At 39.3% G+C, this 23579-nt stretch overlaps 1 protein-coding gene across 1 annotated transcript in view; it reads left to right on the top strand.

The window, feature by feature from the left end:
* Window positions 1-3750: 3750 nt before the first annotated feature.
* The window catches only part of cip2a (cellular inhibitor of PP2A), a gene marked incomplete at both ends in the record, with an annotated part of 54771 nt that continues 34942 nt past the window's right edge, over window positions 3751-23579 (top strand). The window contains 8 exons of the mRNA XM_079259992.1: window positions 3751-3852; window positions 6931-7078; window positions 8238-8350; window positions 9548-9642; window positions 9729-9825; window positions 10262-10384; window positions 12266-12411; window positions 12492-12567. Coding sequence (XP_079116118.1) covers window positions 3751-3852; window positions 6931-7078; window positions 8238-8350; window positions 9548-9642; window positions 9729-9825; window positions 10262-10384; window positions 12266-12411; window positions 12492-12567 — 900 coding nt within the window. The remainder of the gene's footprint in view (window positions 3853-6930; window positions 7079-8237; window positions 8351-9547; window positions 9643-9728; window positions 9826-10261; window positions 10385-12265; window positions 12412-12491; window positions 12568-23579) is intronic.

Genomic DNA, 23579 nt, shown 5'->3' with positions numbered 1-23579 from the left:
CCAGAAGAGACTACAAATGAATATAAAAGTAGGCGCTATAAAAGTGTGTTGGCTCTATAAAATTTGCGGGTTTGCGGGTGTGAAATCGCCACACAGTGCAACAAGTTGTGCTCTCGCTGTGCAGCAGGAAACTTGTCACCCAACCACCAAGCTGAAAAGTATTTCTGCGAGCACGTTATTTACCATCGCTTACACTCATACGAAGCAATAAAGCATTTTAGCAATTTAAATTATTACTCCAAAAATTGTGACAGGAACAGAGTAACAACCGTTTTAATAAATCCAGGCATTAATCATGAATCATTGTCTTTGGCTTCTAGTTGCAAGCCTCACTCCCACAGCTCTGCAGTGTACTGGTCTGTACTGAGGAGTATTTCAGGCACCAGTATGCCAGTGTGTTTGTGATGTCATGCAAATGTTGCCATGCAGGAGAAGAAAAATGAGATAAAATCGAAGGTAAATGTTGAAAATCAGTTTGATAGTTAATTTTAATAATTTTAAAACAAACAAATTTGGTTGTTTGTTGTAACCATTATTTGTTTTTTTTTTTTTAAGTCTTTTTTTTTTTTTTTTTTTTAGTTTGAAATAAATTGTAAAATAGTTTAAAACCAATTTAAAAGATATCCCAGTCATTGTTTTCTGTTTGTTTCACTCCGTCTCCACACAGGGAAACATTTAAAAGATGATGTTTTGTCATTTTATTTCTACCATGTGGATCTTATGATGCTCATCTTACAGTGGGTGAAATGTAGACGGCGTGTTTATGTGTTTATGTGTGCAGGACAATTCAAAGTGCTTTACAAGCATTTAAAGCATTACAGCCGGAAGGCAGGAGAAGGGTTAAAAAGTGCTTCAGAAAAAACTTTTTAAAGAAGCCATTTTTAACAACTTACACCACCTGAGAGTTTCAGCAGACCTGCAGATTACTGGGACTTTGTTCCACATGTGAGGAGCATAAAAACTGAACGCTGCCTCCATGTTTAGTTCGGACTCTGGGAACAGAAAGACTTGACTCTGATGAGCTGACAGATCTGATAGTAACATTATTAATCTTAATATCCTGAATGTATTTTGGTGCTAAACCATTCAGTGCTTTACAAACTAGCAGCACGATTTTGGAGTCAGTTCTCTGAACAACAGGAAACCAGTGTAAAGACCCGAGGACTGGAGTTCTATGATCCACTTTCTTGGTCTTAGTGAGGACTCCAGCGTTGTGGACAAACTGCAGCTGTCTGATGGACTTAGGGAGACCTGTAAGGATGGTGTCTACTAAAGATAAATGAACAAGTTTCTCCATTTTTTTACATCATGCAAAACATTTTTAAGAAATACATTCACCTGATCTGCGATGTGGGAAAATGATGCTCTTGGCTTAGTTTTTAGTTGATTGGGATTTTTTTTGTTTGGTTTTCAGCATCACATTTATTCCGTTTAATTCAGCCTGGTTTGTACAGAAACAATTCAATGCAAAGTCATATAAAGGCATGATGGCTTCTTAAACTGTTTATTTCTCCCTGCTGTGTCCTGTTATTTGTAAATAAAGTGTTGTAATAACAAGAAATCTGAACATGTCATGAATTTTCTTTCCATTTCATAGTTTACAGTATTTAAATGAAATATTTCCTTTCAGACTTGGAAAGTCCTTCATTTTGACCACAATGACACTTGTTTAAGGTTAGTTTTCTTTTAATCAGCAAAAAAATTCAAATTAAAAAAAAAAATAAATAAATAAAAAAAATTAAAAACTGTCCAATACTTTGACATATTCATACCAAGACTTTTCTTTGTGTTGCCACTGGTACCGAAAAGGGTAAAGCTGCATATGCTAACGTGCTCAGCACAATGACACAGTGGCTCATAAAAGGTAAAGTAGCATGTTTTAATAAATGCACTTAATTCGCCCTCACCTGCAAGACTTGCAGAGAGGGCTTGGTTGTTCCGCTATGAACATGTTTACTTTTGACAATGATTTTATTTGGAAGAACAGAAGTATTTTATATTAAAGTGTATATTATTTCTATATATTTCCTTATATATTAAGGAAAAATCCTTTGCAAGCAAAATTATCTTATTTACGCAATTATCTAATGATAAGGGACTCTTTCTTGCTGTTAAAAAAAACAAAACAAGAAAAAATTACGAAAAAGTTACGAATGCAGACATCAGGTTATTTTCCAAAATGAGCCTTTCTGCACCATAATGTTCTGTATTTACACCCTGTGGACATTGGGGTGTGATATTTTGGTGGAATAAGGGTGGGAAATGATAATCTATCTATCTATCTATCTATCTATCTATCTATCTATCTATCTATCTATCTATCTATCTATCTATCTATCTATCTATCTATCTATCTATCTATCTATTTGTGCAGTGATGTCTGGAGTCCTGTGCTATTTAGATTTCTACAATATTTCTACAGCAGAGCGGGTTATGGATATATATCTATCTATCTATCTATATCTATATCTATATATCTATATCTATATATCTATATATCTATATATCTATATATATATATATATATATATATATATATATATATATATATATATATATATATATATATAATATACATATATTATTCTTGTTTTTTTTTTTTTTTTTAACATAGAGCATGTTATGAAAGCAGCTGGAGCAGCACAGTAAGATGGACTGGATGATGCTGCAGTACAGTGACAGAAGGAGACTCCTTATCCTGATGGCACTCCTTTGGGAAGAGTATGCATTGCATAAAGAATAATAATTATTATCATAATTATAAAATGATAATATTTTAAAAATCATATCAAAGAGATGTTTAGTTTGTTTTATGACACATCTTCAGACACTTCCACACTTTGTGATGCCTTGAACAATCTAAAAATGAACGTTAGTTTTACTTCACCTTGTACTTCAACAATGTCATTTGGTTTCAGCAAAAACTATAGGAATAATTGCAAAGAATATCTTATCATTAACCTAATAATTGTTTAAGCAGTCCAAACCATATTTTATAAGTTAAAAAAATGAAACTACACAACACATAAAATCTACTCCCATCCAAAACTGTTTTCAGCCGTCAGTGTAATAATATAAATGACTTGTTTGGCTTTTTATAAACATATTCCCCATTATGTTACTTTGAAACTCTTATATTTTGAGTTTCATTTTCACTTCACTTGAACAACATCGCTTGCCCTGGTGTTGTTATCCGGATTTTCAATAAAGATTAATTGAAAAAAAAAAATCCCAACGGCCAAGGGGGTCAGGGTATTTCAATTCACTGTATACATTAAAAAATTATGCATTTAAATAATTTTTTGAGGGAAGTTATTATTATTATTTGAGAATATATTTAAGAAGGTAAGGTTCTTTTTCAGAGTTAACTTAAAATCAATCACTGTACTTAAGATTTGATTTTTCGTCCCCCCCCCTTTTCGGACATGGTACGTTCCGCGTCGTTTGAAGCTCAAAGCGGGAGGAAGTTGTGTTTCTGCCGGTTGTTGTTCACGTCTGACACAACAAATAACTCAGGTACACTGTTATAAACAAGCACATGGCATTTATTTTACGCAATCATTTGAAATACAAAACTAAAAATCTATAGCTTGTCCATTCTAATTAGTTTAATTATGTTGTTATGAAACAGTAAGCTAAACGTGCTAACATTTGTTAGCAACTTGGATAATAATGTCCGTTTGCCCAAAGTTTAGTTTGTGAACTAATATAGTGTGTCATAAAAACAACAAGTCTTTATTTATCTACAGAATGGACACAACGACGTGTTTGAAGTCTTTGCTGTTGGCTATCCAGCAGTACAGAGACAGCAGGACAACACAACACGCCGCGCAGCTCCAGAAACATGTGGAGGTAAGAGATGTTAGCTCACAGTCTGCATGTTCATTCCTTTATTACAGTCTATGGTTCATCCCTTTATATACAGTCTACATGTTCATCCCTTTATGTACAGTGTATGTTCATCCCTTTATAGACAGTCTACATGTTCATCTCTTTATTTACAGTCTGCATGTTCATCCCTTTATGTACAGTCTATGGTTCATCAACATGGAAACTTTAACATTGTTGGCAGCTTACAAGCAGAGGGTTGCTTACAGAGTCAACAAATGTGTCAAAGTGGACAATCTAGAGGCTTGATGGTAAATGGTTAAAGTAGAAAACTGGGAAAATGATTATTGAACAGCAAGGATCGATGTAATAATAATGTTTAGATCGTTATTCAGCTAAAAAAAAAAACAAAACATGCACATGCCTAATTTTTCTTTACTTATAATATGAGTTATTAATTGATCAGGATTATACTGTGGGAAAGTTAAAATTCTTTGTCTTATGTCTTTCATTAGCATTGCAAAGAGCTGTATTGTATATGATGGCTGAGAAAAATGGCTGAGAAAGTGGAAGATAAATAATAGTAAAACAGGAGAAACTACAACAGGTTTGATGTAATAAAATGTAGCAGCAAGTTTAAAAAGATGTGAGAATTCCTGGAGACCACCTGAGATCCAAATTGGGGATAGACAATATTTAGAAAACTAACATTGGGATTTTTTTCAACCCTATATTGCAATTTGAAGCAATACTTCAAGTAATGCTGTACTCCTGCCATCTTGTTGTCAAAGATGCTGCACTGACCTTACTTCTTTTTGTGACTGTTGCTATCTTTTATTTCTTGCATTTATTCTGCGAGGTCCTGAGTCAATGTCTTGTCATATCATATTCTGTTTATGACTGCCTGCTTTGGAGTATTTAGTAATGAAATAGACAGGCTTCGCATCCATGTCTGCAGGTCATAGATGGACAGATGGACAGATGCAGAACCTGCAGTGTGACAAGCCCACTCACACACTTGATGTTTCCTGCCAGATACAGTTATGCTCATATGTATTCATCCCCTTTCATTAAAGAAAAAACAGAATTTACAACAGTCACTCAAATAGCTGGAGACTTAAAAAAGGAACAAGAACTAAAAATTTGCAAAAAATATACTTCAGTAACATGAGACACTGTTTTTTCATTTAATTGAGTTGAAAAAAAGAAAAAACAAACAAACAAACAAATTGGTCCTGGAAAGCACTTTTCTGTTGAACAGTGGGACAAAATACCTGTCAACAGGTGCAGAAGTCTGACTGAGAGCAACAGAAAACACCTGACTGTAGCGGAAACATTGAAGGATTGTTCAACTAAATATTAGTTTATGACTGATGTAATATGTAATAAATTATCTTATTTGTTTGCTTTTAAAAAAATTTCAATTCAATTCAATTCAACTTTATTTATATAGCGTCAAATCACGGTAATGCCATCTCAAGACGCTTTACAGACAGAGGGGAAAACATAATGAAGGCCAATTCATAACAGCCTATATAAGGAAACCAACAGATTGAGTTGAGTCCAACTCAATCTCCCATCCTGAGCAAGCACACTGGCAACAGTGGGAAGGAAAAAACTCCCTTTTAACAGGAAGGAAACCTCCGGCAGAACCCGGCTCAGGACAGGCAGCCATCTGCCTCTGCTGTGTGGGGGGAAGAGGACAGAAAGACAACAGACAACAGGAACTGCTACTCCCGGCCAGGGAGACCTGCTGAGACAGGAGACATACATGTTAATGATGCAACACTGTTATGGGGGGGGGTAAAAGAAAGAGATAAAGAGAAAAAGAAAGAAGCTCAGTGTATCAGGAAATGTCCCTCAGCAGTCTAAACCTATAGCAGCATAACTAAGGGATGCTAACCATCCCTAGCTATAGGACTTATCAAAAAGATAAGTCTTCAGCCTAGTCTTAAAGGTGGGGAGGGTGTCTGCTTCCCTAACACTAACTGGGAGCTTATTCCATAAGAGAGGGGCCTGATAACCAAAGGCTCTGCCTCCTGCTCGGCTCTTTGAGACTCTAGGAACCACAAGTAAGCCTGCAGTCTATGAACGAAGTACTCTACTTGGTATATAAGGAACAATGAGGTCTTTGATATATAGTGGTGCCTGGTTGTGGAGGGCTTTATATGTAAGGAGAAGGATTTTAAATTATATTCTAGATTCAACAGGCAGCCAATGAAGAGAGGCTAAAACTGGAGAAATATGATCTCTCATGCTGGTTCTGGTCAGGACTCTGGCGGCAGAATTCTGGATCAGCTGAAGGCTTTTCAGGGCATATTTAGGACAGCCCAGTAATAGAGAGTGACAGTAATCTAGTCTCGAAGTAACAAAAGCGTGAACCAGTTTTTCTGCATCACTCTGAGACAGAATGTCCCTAATTTTGGCTATATTACGTAAATGAAAGAAGGCTGTTTTAGTAACCTGCTTAATATGTGAGCCAAAGGACAGGTCAGGGTCAAATATTACTCCAAGGTTTCTCACTGTAGCAATGGAAGCTAAAGTAATGCCATCCAGGTTCATTAAAAAAATCTTTCTATTGAACCAGAATTAGAAAATAATGTAAGGATTTTCATAAAATTTTAATTTATTATTACTTTAGTCAATTTCATCTTATTTTACAGGCAGCTGTTTTTTCCTTCTTTAATGAAAGGGTATGAAAAAATATGAGCACAATAGATACACATTTGACATAAACCCTTGATTGGTACTGTGTTTGGCAATAACTTTTACATCTTTTACATTGCAGTCTGCAGTGAAAACAAAGTTTTGGCTTTATTATTTGTCATGCAGAAAGTAGCTCATGCACACTAAAATAGTCTAAATTGCAACAATACACGAACTTATTGACCCAGTAGGGTTTGCTTTTCATATAGGGGATCACTACATCAGTGCCACGCTGAGTTCTTCACCCATAAACAGACTTCTATAGAGAATAATTCTGTTTCAGGCTTGTGATTATGAGTCAGAATCTTTCTTTGGAGATGTGCATGATATTGCTTGAAGAATCTGTATTAAGGACCTGCAGTCCTTGCATCTTACATCCATGTTGTGTGTTTGTAGGAGGTTTCATGCATGAAATGTGAGAAGCTGCTGTCCTCGGGCCAGGTTTTGCCCAGCGAGTGTGTGAGTGGGCTAGTGGAGCTGGCTGGAAACCCAAACACCAGTCCTGGCCTGACTAGCTCCATCATCTCCCTGCTGGCTCAGTTAGGTAGAGTAAATGCTTTTTTCACACCACAGCTGCAATATAACCTCAAAACTCTGACTGTTTTTGTTGTGTTAGCATTGTGTGTCAGTGTTTTTATTTTTCTTGTCAGTTTACAGGTATTTATTTGGGATTGTCTTATTTACACAACAACTTCTCAGTTGATGATCACATAACTTTGCTTTATGTGTAAATTTGAGGATTAATGTTAAAATTATTGCACTGTAGCAGTTATGATGTGACAATATGCTTTTTGTCCTGATTTGACTCGATTCCGATTTTTTTGAGTGCCGATTCGATTTAAATTGCAATTCTCACAATCCTTTTGTCTTGCAAAATTTTGTAGAGTAAAAACAAAATAAATGTATAAAACTTTTGTTTTGCTCATCATTTTTCTTCATTTTAATTAGGAAAAAACAACACAATAAGCCAGACCATCATTCTGCTACTATAATGCCCAAGAAGAAAGTGCCCAAGAATTGATTATTTTTATTTATTTGAAAAGAAAATCTATTTTTTAATTAAAAAAAAAAAAAAAAAAATCAGTTTTAAAATTGTGAAGCAAAAAAATCCAGATTTTTTATTTTTCGATTCAATTTTCCCTCCCCTAATAGCAGTTCAGAAGGTCAAGCTATACTTAAAGGCAGAGTATGTAAGATTTCAATGCGATTCTTTCCATCAGGTGGCAAACACCAGGTCGTGAACAAAACCACAAAACTGCTACCTCCACAAACGACCACAGGTTGGCAGTAATGAGCAAAACTCACCCCTCCTCTTTGCCAGCTCCAATGAGGGCAGGAATGGCTTGTGAGCTGTAGCTCAGAGCCGCTCTGCAATAAATGGGCTTATACTCCCCCTACTGGTGGAAAAGAAGTACTTTTTTTTTTACTGGTCAGAAAACATTCAAGAAGGGTCTTTGTCATTAATTAAACTTTTAATTTAATAACGCATCAAATATGGACAGACTGAAACCTACATGTTTAAAAAACTATCTAATTATGTAGTATTATTGTCGTTCTTTTTTTAGTTCATTTATTTTGAAAATATTGAAAATCTTACATACTCTACCTTTAAGTCATAGTATTTGTGTAATTATTGAAGCAGAAAAAGGCACTTTCTGCACTTTTTGGGTCAGAATCTCTTCATTTTTAATTTTCCTCTACAGCATGCGACGACTCCAGTCGGGAGATTCTTCACAGCAGCTACAACGTCACCAGCACACTGGCTGCAGTCATCCACTGCCACAGCAACACACCAGGAGAGCCTCTGGTGCTGCAGGTTGAGTATTTTCTGCAATATATTTCTTCATTTCTGTCTCAGTTATCATCCAATAAGTATCAACAGTGGCTAGTAGAATATTTAAACATTAAGTTTTAACGCAACAATAGTTTTTACATTTGAAAACAATATTTAAACGCATTCATTTGCTGAGAAGACGCTAAAATACGTCTGAATACACTGTCTAACAACTTCAACTGGTTTGCAAACTTGCTGAGCTTCATTGTTGTTTTTCTTGAGGAAACCAAAGAGTGCAGGTGTGAACTGCGACACCCTGAGACCCTTGTAAAGTTGTGTAGTGGCGACATTTCCTGTACTACTGTGAGGTACAAGAGCTGCACAGTAGCAGACAAGCAGGTGCTGCAGTGGGTGGTATGCACACCTGAAAAATGAACTCTAGTTACCCACCATGACCACAGGCTGAGTTAAACTGCACTGAGCATATTTAATGGTTGTATCTTTCATCTTTTTATTTTTTTACTTCTATCTTTTATATGCATCAGTTTCCACCATGAATTCAATATTTTGTGTAAAATGTGATATTGATACAGGATCTCTGTGTTCTTGTAAGACAGCATCTACAGTTGTGCTCATATTTATTCATACTCTTTCATTAAAGAAGGAAAAAAAACACCTGCCTGTAAAATAAGATGAAATTGACTAAAGTAATAATAAATTAAAATTTTATGAAAATCATTATCTTATTTTCTAGTTCTGGTTTAATAGAAATATTCTTTTCAAAAAGCAAACAAATAAGATAATTTATTACATATTACATCAGTCATAAACTAATATTTAGTTGAACAATCCTTTCATGTTTCCGCTCCAGTCAGGTGTTTTCTGTTCCTCTCCGTCAGACTTCTGCACCTGTTGACAGGTATTTTGTCCCACTGTTCAACAGAAAAGTGCTCCAATTTGTCCAGGACACATTTGTTTGTTTGTTTGTTTTTTTCTTTCTTCAACTCAATTAAATGAAAAAACAGTGTTTGAAATGACTAAATTATATTTTTGCAAATTTTTAGTTCTTGTTCCTTTTTTTAAGTCTCCAGTTATTTGAGTGACTGTTGTAAATTCAGCCTTTTCTTTAATGAAAGGGGATGAATACATATGAGCACAACTGTAGTTTGGATGAATCCCAGACCTCTTTGCAGCAACTTGCTGATTGATCGTACATTCGCTGATTTATTTATATTTCAGTGCCTGCAAGTGCTGCAGAAGCTGACATACAACACTCGCATCTTCCAATCCACAAGCTACATCCATGAGCTCATAACGTTTCTCATGACCAACATGTGAGAACCCCGTCTCGCATTCAGATATAAACAACTTACATGTGTTTAACTTCCCTTTAACCATTCTGTCGTCTGTCTCTCACCAGTCAATCTCATCATGAAGACACGGTCATGTCCTGCCTCGGCCTCATGGCTAATCTTTGTCGGGACAACCCCTCAGTGCAGAGTCACATCAAGTCTCTGGTAGGCCGCTGATGCAGAAGATGTTTGTTCATGTTAGGTTTGTGTTGCACATTAGTGAAACAGTGAAGTGTGCAGCTGAAATATTTCTTTTATAAGGAAATTAACTATTAATAAATTAAAGGTTTTTGACTTTAAAAATGTCCATTTAGATTCATGTAAAAAAATGTTTGACCGATCATCAAATCCAGAATTTTAATGTATCTGGAAACTTTATTTTTTAAGTCCATCTGAGAGAGGAGAACTTGCATGTTTTTGCAAATGTTTTACCATATCGATCACATAGCAAAACCTCAAGTGTGCAACGTGTGTGTAGTTTATTTATCTATATGTGTTGGAATAATGTCACCACTTGTTAAAGATGTCAGATAAGCAGCAACAACGGCACAAAAACAAACAGCTTGAGGTTAGTTTTTGATGCTGATATTCGTGCGTGTAGGACAATGTGAAGCCGTTCTACCGAACACTGATCAACTTCCTGGCTCACAACAGTCTGACTGTGGTGGTCTTCACCCTGTCCATCCTGGCCAGCTTAACTCTGAATGAGAAGGTCGGTGAGAAGGTAGGTGCAAATTTCTTTATTGGGTTTTACATATAAGACCAAGTTACAAACAAAAACAGCACAAACTTTTTTTTTTTTTTTTTAATTCATTGTTTGAATTTATTTTAAAGCAACTCTCCTTAACTTTGTTCATTTGTCCCACATTGGCGCCTCTAAATTAAGGCTACTTGGCATCTGTTTTGCATCCTGTCTTTGAGCTCTTTCCAACCAGTAAAAGTCAGATGTTGACTCTATCTAGGATGGATTAGACATTTATCTCTTATTCTGTCACTTATTTCTCTTTCTTCCCTCGCTTCCTCTCATAATGTCACTTATTTCTCTTTCTTCCCTCGCTTCCTCTCATAATGTCACTTATTTCTCTTTCTTCCCTCGCTTCATCTCATAATGTCCTCTTTCTTTGCTGAATCTGTAACAGTGTGCTTTTAAAATGGTCATTGTGTTAATGTCCAGTTGGCCCATGTGATCCGGTGCTGTACAGTGAAATTCAGCTGTAAAATGATGCTCCAGGCTGGAAAAATCCTTTTTGAAGTCTGGTTTCTCAGCTTTGGGATTCTGCAGGACAAAAACAGCTCCAACTATGTACACATGTGGAAAAAATTGTTGATTGGTAAACATTAGTTCAAAATTGTGAGTATTTTTTTTTTTATATATATAATTCTGTTGCCGCATGGTTAAAAAGCAATTTCTGACTTTTATTGGTGAAATTTACTAGAATTTTATTTATTTATTTATTTATTATTACTTTTGTCAGATTTAAGTTATTTCTGTGAGTTTTTCTTTCATTGACTGAAGGGCACCAACAATTTTGTCCACATATGTAGATAATAAGAGACACTGTCCACCAAAACATGTCAATCAACAGTTTTAAAGTAGGAAAGTTACACAGTGTTGTTTTAACGTCTATATATTTATTTATTTTTGGCGTCATTTGCCTTTAAAATTTCAGAAAATATTGCTCGGGTTATGTTTTGGAGTCGGAGTCAAAAATACTAAAATTTAAATGTTGAGTTCCTGTACCTGTAAAGTAGCTTAAAATATAGATTACTCTTGCTGAGGTGCATCTTGGGATTAAACCTTTAAGGCAGACACACTTTTACGAGAATGACCTTTTATAAATGTTGCTGATTTTACCCTGCGATGTATAAGTAAGGAAGAATAAGACCATTTCTGCAGCCTTGGGGTGTTGGATCACTTATCCATTTATTGTTACTCCACAGCTGCCAAGTCCCTCCTGGGCGGACCAACCTGTCTGCTCGGCAGCACCTCCTAAATATACCAGGAGCCCCCCCCCCCCCCCCCCCCCCCCCTCAGTTCAAACCCATCACAACACATTTCTGAACAGAATTATTAACAAGATATTATCAGAATGAATCACATTCAATAATCCAGCACATTGATAATTCACACAGCTTCATGTTAACATTTGTCCTGTCCTCAGTGTTTATCGTTATACGCCTTCGTTAGACCCACCCATGCATACACTGCGGAAGAACTGATGGCTTCTCAGTGAGGAAGAATCATCCCAGATGAGACATTTTGGAGGGGAATAATTGACATTACTGAAAGTATAAATATACATAATCAGGATGATTGGTAAACATAAGTTGAAAAACAACTTCACAAAACTTCACAAAACTTGAGCTAGTGCTTCTTAAAATACCCTAAAAGTTCCCAGATGCTTTTTCAGTTTGTGGTGGTTTTACAGGTTTCCTTTTGTATAATTTAAGTTTTTTATATCATTATGCAAATGCATATAAATATATATATATAATATATATATAGCTGTAAGTTCCTCTTTTTAATTTAAAGTGTTATGGGAAAGTAAACGGTTTCTAGTTGTTGAACTTGAATCACTTAACTTCATGTTTGTGCTGTTTTCAGCTGTTTGATGCGAAGAACATCCATCAGACTTTTCAGCTTGTCTTCAACATCGTAGTGAACGGCGACGGCACTCTGACACGAAAGTACTCTGTTGACCTTCTGGTCGACCTGTTAAAAAACCCCAAAATAGCAGATTACCTCACCAGGTACACTCACCAACACACTTACTGGTTACTGTCTGTTGTTGCTTTTAGTCCAGCTCTGAAAACCAGTTTTCAATGTCCAGGTATCAGCACTTCTCAGCGTGTGTGTCTCAGGTTTTAGGACTGCTGCATTCAAAAGACCCAGACTCAGCATCTAAGGTGAGATGAACATTATTAGGCCCGAGCACCTTGGCGGTGCGAAGGCCTATTGTAATTGCAGTGTTTATTATTAGGCCCGAGCACCTTGGCGGTGCGAAGGCCTATTGTAATTGCAGCGTTTATTATTATTATTATTATTATTATTATTAGGCCCGAGCACCTTGGCGGTGCGAAGGCCTATTGTAATTGCAGTGTTTATTAGGCCCGAGCACCTTGGCAGTGCGAAGGCCTATTGTAATTGCAGTGTTTATTATTATTATTATTATTATTATTATTTTTATTCGGACACTTCGCGTGCTTTTTTGGAGGCCTGAACGTGCTCGAAAACTCACCAAATTTTGCGTACCCCCCCAAGGGAATACGAAAAATTTGATATTTTTAGGTGCTCCAGAATGTTTGGGCGAAACTGAATGAGAGCGCCACCTATTTTAGGTGCCCCGCCACTGCATGTCGTTAATCTTTATGAAAATTCATACACATGATCTACATGCAAAGGCGAACAAATAATCCTCTTAATGTCATGGTGAAATGTCGACAGGAAGGCGGCCATTTTAGGTCAAAGTCAATATTTTGGCGTTTTAGCACCTCGCATTTTAACGAACTCGTCCTAGAGCTTTTATCCCACTGAGCCACAAATTGCTCAGGATGTTCAGGAGACATGTGTGATTAAATGTTGTGTTATTTCTTCTAATAGGAGACTTAGTTTACGAGGGGCGGGGCCTCAAAGTTTGATGTCTCGCCATGAAAAATTAAACGGATATAACTCCCACATAAAGCAACATTTCTACACCAAATTTGCTAGATATGATGGCAGTCCTCTCCTACAGAGTTCTATTTGTCAATATTTTGAATATGAAATAGCCACGCCCCCTGGAGGTCAAAAGTGTTGTTTTTTGCTCACACACCCATAACTCCTGCTTGGTGGACACCACATGGCCCAAATTCACTCAGGCATCACAAAACATGTTGGTGAAGAGATCTGGTAAAGGACGTTGCTCTACGCTGCACGGCGTGCCCGTGACGCCATGGCGAAGTTCCATGCGGCGGCGTGACATTATAAATCACTATAAAATTCTCAATTTTGATCTGATCACCCTAAAACTTATAGGGATTAATAAGTGATCAGTCCTGAACAGATTAATGTGACCATTGCTGGTCTAGACCTAAGCTCCGCCCACTTACAACAGGAAGTGGTTTTTTCCACGTTTGAGGGTCATGCTTCTAAGCAAATGGTCCCAAACACTTGAGCCTCCTCCAAAACATGTCAAACCCATTCATGATGCCACAATAAAAACCTCAAGTCGCTACGCTAAACGGGACATGGCGAATGGCGGTCCAACGCCATGAAACAGGAAGTACCTGTGACCAAGCCATGGAACCTTGGACCGCCATCAAACTTGCCATGACTGATGACAGTCAGGTCCTGAACTAAGCCCCATTGAAACATTATGGAATAAATGCAGCATGTCTCGATAGCGCCCCCTACAAAATTTCAATCAATCAGCCCCGCCCACTACATTGACCCACATGGATAAAATTCAGCACAGTTGGAGAACCTTCCAGTACCTTCAAAAAAGTCTCTTGGACATATGGGCTAAATTCAACAGGAAGTCGGGCATTTTGAAAAAGGTGCCATTTTTGGGGTCATTTCTTTGCCATGCATTTTAAACAACTCCTCCTAGGGATATTGTCCAACTGACACCCAACTTGCACATGATGCTCAGGAGGCATGTGTGATTTAAAGTTGTGTTATTTCTTCTAATAGAAGATTTAGTTTAGGAGGGGCGGGCCCTCAAAGTTTTATGTCTCATTAACAAAGACTTATTGCTAATACTCCCACATAAAACAACATATCAGCACAGGAATCGGCACATTTGATGCCGGTTCCATGATGAACAAAATATCCAATGCAATAATATGACTATGAATTAGCCCCACCCCTTGGCAACAACAAGTGTCTGATATCGTGAACCAGGAAGTACCTGTAACAAAGCCATGAAATTGTTGATCTTCATCATACTTTTCATGAGTCATGACAGTTATGTCCTTAATAAAATAAAATTACCATATAATGGAAAAGATAGTAAATGGCTACATAGCGCCCCCTACAAAATTTCAATCAATCAGCCCCGCCCACTACATTGACTGACATGGATATGATTCGGGACACTTGTAGACCCTCCCAGTACCTTGAAAAACGTCTCTTGGACATATGGCCTAAATCCAACAGGAAGTCGGCCATTTTGAAAAGGGTGCCATTTTTGGGGTCATTTCTGTCATTTTCTTTGCCATGCATTTTGAGGAACTTCTCCTAAGAATTTTGTCCAACTTTAACCCAAATGAGTCAGGATGCTCAAGAGGCATGTGTGATTAAAAGTTGTGCTATTTTCTTTAATAGGGGATATCATTTAGGAGAGGCGGGGCAGCAAAGCAGATGTGATGCAATGAAAAGGAAAACTGACATAACTCCCACAAAAAACAACCAACCTGCACCAAATTCACTACAGATGATGCCAGTCATATTCTTCACATTTGTGCATGTCAATAATTAGATGATAAGTTAGCCCCGCCCCTTGGTGACAGGAAGTGACCCTTCATAAGGCCTAAATGGCCTGAAGTGCAGTCTGGATGCACTTTAGGTTGAGAGAGGCATGGGAAGGATGTTGCCAAGGGAGGCGGTGGCATGATGCCGAGCGGCGCCATGGTGCGAGGGCCTATATCACCGCCTGCGGTTTTAATTATTATTATTATTTTTATTCGGACACTTCGCGTGCTTTTTTGGAGGCCTGAACGTGCTCGAAAACTCACCAAATTTTGCGTACCCCCCCAAGGGAATACGAAAAATTTGATATTTTGAGGTGCTCCAGAATGTTTGGGCGAAACTGAACGAGAGCGCCACCTATTTTAGGTGCCCCGCCACTGCACGTCGTTAATCTTTATAAAAATTCATACACATGATCTACATGACAGGACAAACAAAAAATCCTCTTAATGTCATGGTGAAATGTCGACAGGAAGGCGGCCATTTTAGGTCAAAGTCAATATTTTGGCGTTTTAGCACCTCGCATTTTAACGAACTCGTCCTAGAGCTTTTATCCCACTGAGCCACAAATTGCTCAGGATGTTCAGGAGGCATGTGTGATTAAATGTTGTGTTATTTCTTCTAATAGGAGACTTAGTTTACGAGGGGTGGGGCCTCAAAGTTTGATGTCTCGCCAGGAAAAATTAAACGGATATAACTCCCACATAAAGCAACATTTCTGCACCAAATTTGCTAGATATGATGGCAGTCCCCTCCTACAGAGTTCTATATGTCAATATTTTGATTATGAAATAGCCACGCCCCCTGGAGGTCAAAAGTGTTGTTTTTTGCTCACACACCCATAACTCTGGCTTGGTGGACACCACATGGCCCAAATTCACTCAGGCATCACAAAACATGTTGGTGAAGAGATCTGGTAAAGGACGTTGCTCTACGCTGCACGGCGTGCCCGTGACTCCATGGCGAAGTTCCATGCGGCGGCGTGACATCATAAATCACTATAAAATTCTCAATTTTGATCTGATCACCCTAAAACTTATAGGGATTAATAAGGGATCAGTCCTGAACAGATTAATGTGACCATTGCTGGTGTAGACCTCAGCCCCGCCCACTTACAACAGGAAGTGGTTTTTTTCCACGTTTGAGGATCATGCTTCTAAGCAAATGATCCCAAACACTTGAGACTCCTCCAAAACATGTCAAACCCTTTCATGATGCCACAATAAAAACCTCAAGTCGCTACGCTAAACGGGACATGGCGAATGGCGGTCCAACGCCATGAAACAGGAAGTACCTGTGACCAAGCCATGGAACCTTGGACCGCCATCAAACTTGCCATGACTGATGACAGTAAGGCCCTGAACTAAGCCCCATTGAAACATTATGGAATAAATGGAGCATGTCTCCATAGCGCCCCCTACAAAATTTCAATCAATCAGCCCCGCCCACTACATGGACCGACATGGATAAAATTCAGCACAGTTGGAGAACCTGCCAGTACCTTCAAAAAAGTCTCTTGGACATGTGGGCTAAATTCAACAGGAAGTCGGCCATTTTGAAAAAGGTGTCATTTTTGGGGTCATTTCTTTGCCATGCATTTTAAACAACTCCTCCTAGGGATATTGTCCAACTGACACCCAACTTGCACAGGATGCTCAGGAGGCATGTGTGATTTAAAGTTGTGTTATTTCTTCTAATAGAAGATTTAGTTTAGGAGGGGCGGGCCCTCAAAGTTTGATGTCTCATTAACAAAGACTTATTGCTAAAACTCCCACATAAAACAACATATCAGCACAGGAATCGACACATTTGATGCCAGTCCCATGATGAACAAAATCTACAATGCAATAATATGACTCTGAACTAGCCCCACCCCTTGGCAACAACAAGTGTCTGACATCATGAACCAGGAAGTACCTGTAACAAAGCCATGAAATTGTTGATCTTCACCATACTTGCCATGAGTCATGACAGTTATGTCCTTAATAGAGTAAAATTACAATATAGTGGAGAAGATAGTAAATGGCTCCATAGCGCCCCCTACAATATTTCAATCAATCAGCCCCGCCCACTACATTAACTGACATGGATATGATTCGGCACAGTTTTAGAACCTTCCAGTACCTTCAAAAAAGTCTCTTGGACATATGGGCTAAATCAAACAGGAAGTCAGCCATTTTGAAAAAGGTGACATATTTGGGGTAATTTCTGTCATTTTCTTTGCCATGCATTTTGAGCAACTCCTCCGAAGAATTTTATCCAACTTTAACCCAAATGAGTCAGGATGCTCAAGAGACATGTGTGATTAAAAGTTGTGCTATTTCTTTTAATAGGGGATATCATTTAGGAGAGGCGGGGTAGCAAAGCAGATGTGATGCAACGAAAAGGAAAACAGACATAACTCCCACAAAAAACAACCAACCTGCACCAAATTTGCTACAGATGATGCCAGTCATATCCTTCACATTTGTGCATGTCAATAATTAGATGATAAGTTAGCCCCGCCCCTTGGTGACAGGAAGTGACTCTTCATAAGGTCTAAATGGCCTGAAGTGCAGTCTGGCTGCACTTTAGGTTGAAAAAGGCATGGGAAGGATGTTGGCAGGGGAGGCGGTGGCATTATGCCGAGCGGCGCCATGGTGCGAGGGCCTATATCACCGCTTGCGGTTTTAATTATTATTATTATTATTATTTTTATTCGGACACTTCGCGTGCTTTTTTGGAGGCCTGAACGTGCTTGAAAACTCACCAAATTTTGCGTACCCCCCCAAGGGAATACGAAAAATTTGATATTTTGAGGTGCTCCAGAATGTTTGGGCGAAACTGAAGGAGAGCGCCACCTATTTTAGGTGCCCCGCCACTGCATGTCGTTAGGCTTTATGAAAATTCATACACATGATCTACATGCTAGGGCGAACAAAAAATCCTCTTAATGTCATGGTGAAATGTCGACAGGAAGGCGGCCAATTTAGGTCAAAGTCAATATTTTGGCGTTTTAGCACCTCGCATTTTAACGAACTCGTCCTAGAGCTTTTATCCCACTGAGCCACAAATTGCTCAGGATGTTCAGGAGGCAAGTGTGATTAAATGTTGTGTTATTTCTTCTAATAGGAGACTTAGTTTACGAAGGGTGGGGCCTCAAAGTTTGATGTCTCGCCATGAAAAATTAAACGGATATAACTCCCACATAAAGCAACATTTCTGCACCAAATTTGCTAGATATGATGGCAGTCCCCTCCTACAGAGTTCTATATGTCAATATTTTGATTATGAAATAGCCACGCCCCCTGGAGGTCAAAAGTGTTGTTTTTTGCTCACACACCCATAACTCTGGCTTGGTGGACACCACATGGCCCAAATTCACTCAGGCATCACAAAACATGTCGGTGAAGAGATCTGGTAAAGGACGTTGCTCTACGCTGCAAGGCGTGCCCGTCACGCCATGGCGAAGTTCCATGCGGCGGCGTGACATCATAAATCACTATAAAATTGTCAATTTTGATCTGATCACCCTAAAACTTATAGGGATTAATAAGGGAACAGTCCTGAACAGATTAATGTGACCATTGCTGGTGTAGACCTAAGCCCCGCCCACTTATAACAGGAAGTGGTTTTTACCACGTTTGAGGATCATGCTTCTAAGCAAATGATCCCAAACACTTGAGACTCCTCCAAAACATGTCAAACCCTTTCATGATGCCACAATAAAAACCTCAAGTCGCTACGCTAAACGGGACATGGCGAATGGCGGTCCAACGCCATGAAACAGGAAGTACCTGTGACCAAGCCATGGAACCTTGGACCGCCACCAAACTTGCCATGACTGATGACAGTAAGGCCCTGAACTAAGCCCCATTGAGACATTATGGAATAAATGGAGCATGTCTCCATAGCGCCCCCTACAAAATTTCAATCAATCAGCCCCGCCCACTACATGGACCGACATGGATAAAATTCAGCACAGTTGGAGGACCTTCCAGTACCTTCAAAAAAGTCTCTTGGACATATGGGCCAAAACCAACAGGAAGTCGGCCATTTTGAAAAAGGTGCCATTTTTGGGGTCATTTCTTTGCCGTGCATTTTAAACAACTCCTCCTAGGGATATTGTCCAACTGACACCCAACTTGCACAGGATGCTCAGGAGGCATGTGTGATTTAAAGTTGTGTTATTTCTTCTAATAGAAGATTTAGTTTAGGAGGGGCGGGCCCTCAAAGTTTTATGTCTCATTAACAAAGACTTATTGCTAAAACTCCCACATAAAACAACATATCAGCACAGGAATCGCCACATTTGATGCCAGTCCCATGATGAACAAAATCTGCAATGCAATAATGGGACTATGAATTAGCCCCACCCCTTGGCAACAACAAGTGTCTGATATCATGAACCAGGAAGTACCTGTAACAAAGCCATGAAACCTTTGATCTTCACCATACTTGCCATGAGTCATGAAAGTTATGCCCTTAATAGAATAAAATTAAAATATAGTGGAGAAGATAGTAAATGGCTCTATAGCGCCCCCTCCAATATTTCAATCAATCAGCCCCGCCCACTATATTGACTGACATGGATCAAATTCAGCAGACTTGTAGACCCTTCCAGTACCTTCAAATAAGTCTCTTGGACATATGGGCTATATCCAACAGGAAGTCGGCCATTTTGAAAAGGGTGCCATTCTTGGGGTCATTTCTGTCATTTTCTTTGCCATGCATTTGGAGGAACTTGTCCTAAGAATTTTGTCCAACTTTAACCCAAATGAGTCAGGATGCTCAAGAGGCATGTGTGATTAAAAGTTGTGCTATTTCTTTTAATAGGAGATATCATTTAGGAGAGGCGGGGCAGCAAAGCAGATGTGATGCAATGAAAAGGAAAACTAACATAACTCCCCCAAAAAACAACCAACCTGCACCAAATTTGCTACAGATGATGCCAGTGATATCCTTCACATTTCTGTATGTCAATAATTAGATTATAAGTTAGCCCCGCCCCTTGGTGACAGGAAGTGACCGTTCATAAGGTCTAAATGGCCTGAAGTGCAGTCTGGCTGCACTTTAGAGAGAGAGGCATGGGAAGGATGTTGCCAGGGGAGGCGGTGGCATTATGCCGAGCGGCGCCATGGTGCGAGGGCCTATATCACCGCTTGCGGTTTTAATTATTATTATTATTCTCCTAATAAATGAATTGCTTTTTTGGAGGCCTGAACATGCTCAAAAACTCACCAAATTTTGCGTACCCCCCCAAGGGAATGCGAAAAATTTGATATTTTGAGGTGCTCCAGAATGTTTGGGCGAAACTGAATGAGAGCGCCACCTATTTTAGGTGCCCCGCCACTGCATGTCATTAATCTTTATGAAAATTCATACACATGATCTACATGCTAGGGCGAACAAAAAATCCTCTTAATGTCATGGTGAAATGTCGACAGGAAGGCGGCCATTTTAGGTCAAAGTCAATATTTTGGCGTTTTAGCACCTCGCATTTTAACGAACTCGTCCTAGAGCTTTTATCCCACTGAGCCACAAATTGCTCAGGATGTTCAGGAGGCATGTGTGATTAAATGTTGTGTTATTTCTTCTAATAGGAGACTTAGTTTACGAGGGGCGGGGCCTCAAAGTTTGATGTCTCGCCAGGAAAAATTAAACGGATATAACTCCCACATAAAGCAACATTTCTGCACCAAATTTGCTAGATATGATGGCAGTCCCCTCCTACAGAGTTCTATATGTCAATATTTTGATTATGAAATAGCCACGCCCCCTGGAGGTCAAAAGTGTTGTTTTTTGCTCACACACCCATAACTCTGGCTTGGTGGACACCACATGGCCCAAATTCACTCAGGCATCACAAAACATGTTGGTGAAGAGATCTTATAAAGGACGTTGCTCTACGCTGCACGGCGTGCCCGTGACGCCATGGCGAAGTTCCATGCGGCGGCGTGACATCATAAATCACTATAAAATTGTCAATTTTGATCTGATCACCCTAAAACTTATAGGGATTAATAAGGGATCAGTCCTGAACAGATTAATGTGACCATTGCTGGTGTAGACCTCAGCCCCGCCCACTTACAACAGGAAGTGGTTTTTTCCACGTTTGAGGATCATGCTTCTAAGCAAATGATCCCAAACACTTGAGCCTCCTCCAAAACATGTCAAACCCTTTCATGATGCCACAATAAAAACCTCAAGTCGCTACGCTAAACGGGACATGGCGAATGGCGGTCCAACGCCATGAAACAGGAAGTACCTGTGACCAAGCCATGGAACCTTGGACCGCAACCATACTTGCCATGACTGATGACAGTAAGGCCCTGAACTAAGCCCCATTGAAACATAATGGAATACATGGAGCATGTCTCTATAGCGCCCCCTACAAAATTTCAATCAATCAGCCCCGCCCACTACATGGACCGACATGGATAAAATTCAGCACAGTTGGAGAACCTTCCAGTACCTTCAAAAAAGTCTCTTGGACATATGGGCTAAATTCAACAGGAAGTCGGCCATTTTGAAAAAGGTGCCATTTTTGGGGTCATTTCTTTGCCATGCATTTTAAACAACTCCTCCTAGGGATATTGTCCAACTGACACCCAACTTGCACAGGATGCTCAGTAGGCATGTGTGATTTAAAGTTGTGTTATTTCTTCTAATAGAAGATTTAGTTTAGGAGGGGCGGGCCCTCAAAGTTTGATGTCTTATTAACAAAGACTTATTGCTAAACCTCCCACATAAAACAACATATCAGCACAGGAATCGCCACATTTGATGCCAGTCCCATGATGAACAAAATCTACAATGCAATAATGGGACTATGAATTAGCCCCACCCCTTGGCAACAACAAGTGTCTGATATCGTGAACCAGGAAGTACCTGTAACAAAGCCATGAAACCTTTGATCTTCACCATACTTGCCATGACTTATGACAGTAAAGTCCTTAATAGAGTAAAATTACAATATAGTGGAGAAGATAGTAAATGGCTCCATAGCGCCCCCTACAATATTTTAATTAATTAGCCCCGCCCACTACATTGACTGACATGGTTATGATTCGGGAAACTTGTAGACGCTCCCAGTACCTTCAAAAAAGTCTCTTGGACATATGGGCTAAATCAAACAGGGAGTCGGCCATTTTGAAAAAGGTGCCATTTTTGGGGTCATTTCTGTCATTTTCTTTGCCATGCATTTTGAGGAACTTCTCCTAAGAATTTTGTCCAACTTTAACCCAAATGAGTCAGGATGCTCAAGAGGCATGTGTGATTAGAAGCTGTGCTATTTCTTTTAATAGGGGATATCATTTAGGAGAGGCGGGGCAGCAAAGCAGATGTGATGCAACAAAAAGAAAAACTGACATAAATCCCCCAAAAAACAACCAACCTGCACCAAATTTGCTACAGATGATGCCAGTCATATCCTTCACATTTGTGCATGTCAATAATTAGATGATAAGTTAGCCCCGCCCCTTGGTGACAGGAAGTGACCCTTCATAAAACCTAAATGGTCTGAAGTGCAGTCTGGCTGCACTTTAGGTTGAGAGAGGCATGGGAAGGATGTTGCCAGGGGAGGCGGTGGCATGATGCCGAGCGGCGCCATGGTGCGAGGGCCTATATCACCGCCTGCGGTTTTAATTATTATTATTATTTTTATTCGGACACTTCGCGTGCTTTTTTGGAGGCCTGAACGTGCTCAAAAACTCACCAAATTTTGCGTACCCCCCCAAGGGAATACGAAAAATTTGATATTTTGAGGTGCTCCAGAATGTTTGGGCGAAACTGAATGAGAGCGCCACCTATTTTAGGTGCCCCGCCACTGCATGTTGTTAATCTTTATGAAAATTCATACACATGATCTACATGCTAGGGTGAACAAAAAATCCTCTAAATGTCATGGTGAAATGTCGACAGGAAGGCGGCCATTTTAGGTCAAAGTCAATATTTTGGCGTTTTAGCACCTCGCATTTTAACGAACTCGTCCTAGAGCTTTTATCCCACTGAGCCACAAATTGCTCAGGATGTTCAGGAGGCATGTGTGATTAAATGTTGTGTTATTTCTTCTAATAGGAGACTTAGTTTACGAGGGGCGGGGCCTCAAAGTTTGATGTCTCGCCATGAAAAATTAAACGGATATAACTCCCACATAAAGCAACATTTCTGCACCAAATTTGCTAGATATGATGGCAGTCCCCTCCTACAGAGTTCTATATGTCAATATTTTGATTATGAAATAGCCACGCCCCCTGGAGGTCAAAAGTGTTGTTTTTTGCTCACACACCCATAACTCTGGCTTGGTGGACACCACATGGCCCAAATTCACTCAGGCATCACAAAACATGTTGGTGAAGAGATCTGGTAAAGGACGTTGCTCTACGCTGCACGGCGTGCCCGTGACGCCATGGCGAAGTTCCATGCGGCGGCATGACATCATAAATCACTATAAAATTGTCAATTTTGATCTGATCACCCTAAAACTTAT

The sequence above is a fragment of the Telmatherina bonti genome (genome assembly GCF_933228915.1).
Source record: "Telmatherina bonti genome assembly, chromosome: 20".
NCBI classification, from domain to species: domain Eukaryota; kingdom Metazoa; phylum Chordata; class Actinopteri; order Atheriniformes; family Telmatherinidae; genus Telmatherina; species Telmatherina bonti.
The sequence above is the reverse complement of the archived record's forward strand: the minus strand, read 5'-3'. Positions and strand labels throughout refer to the sequence as shown.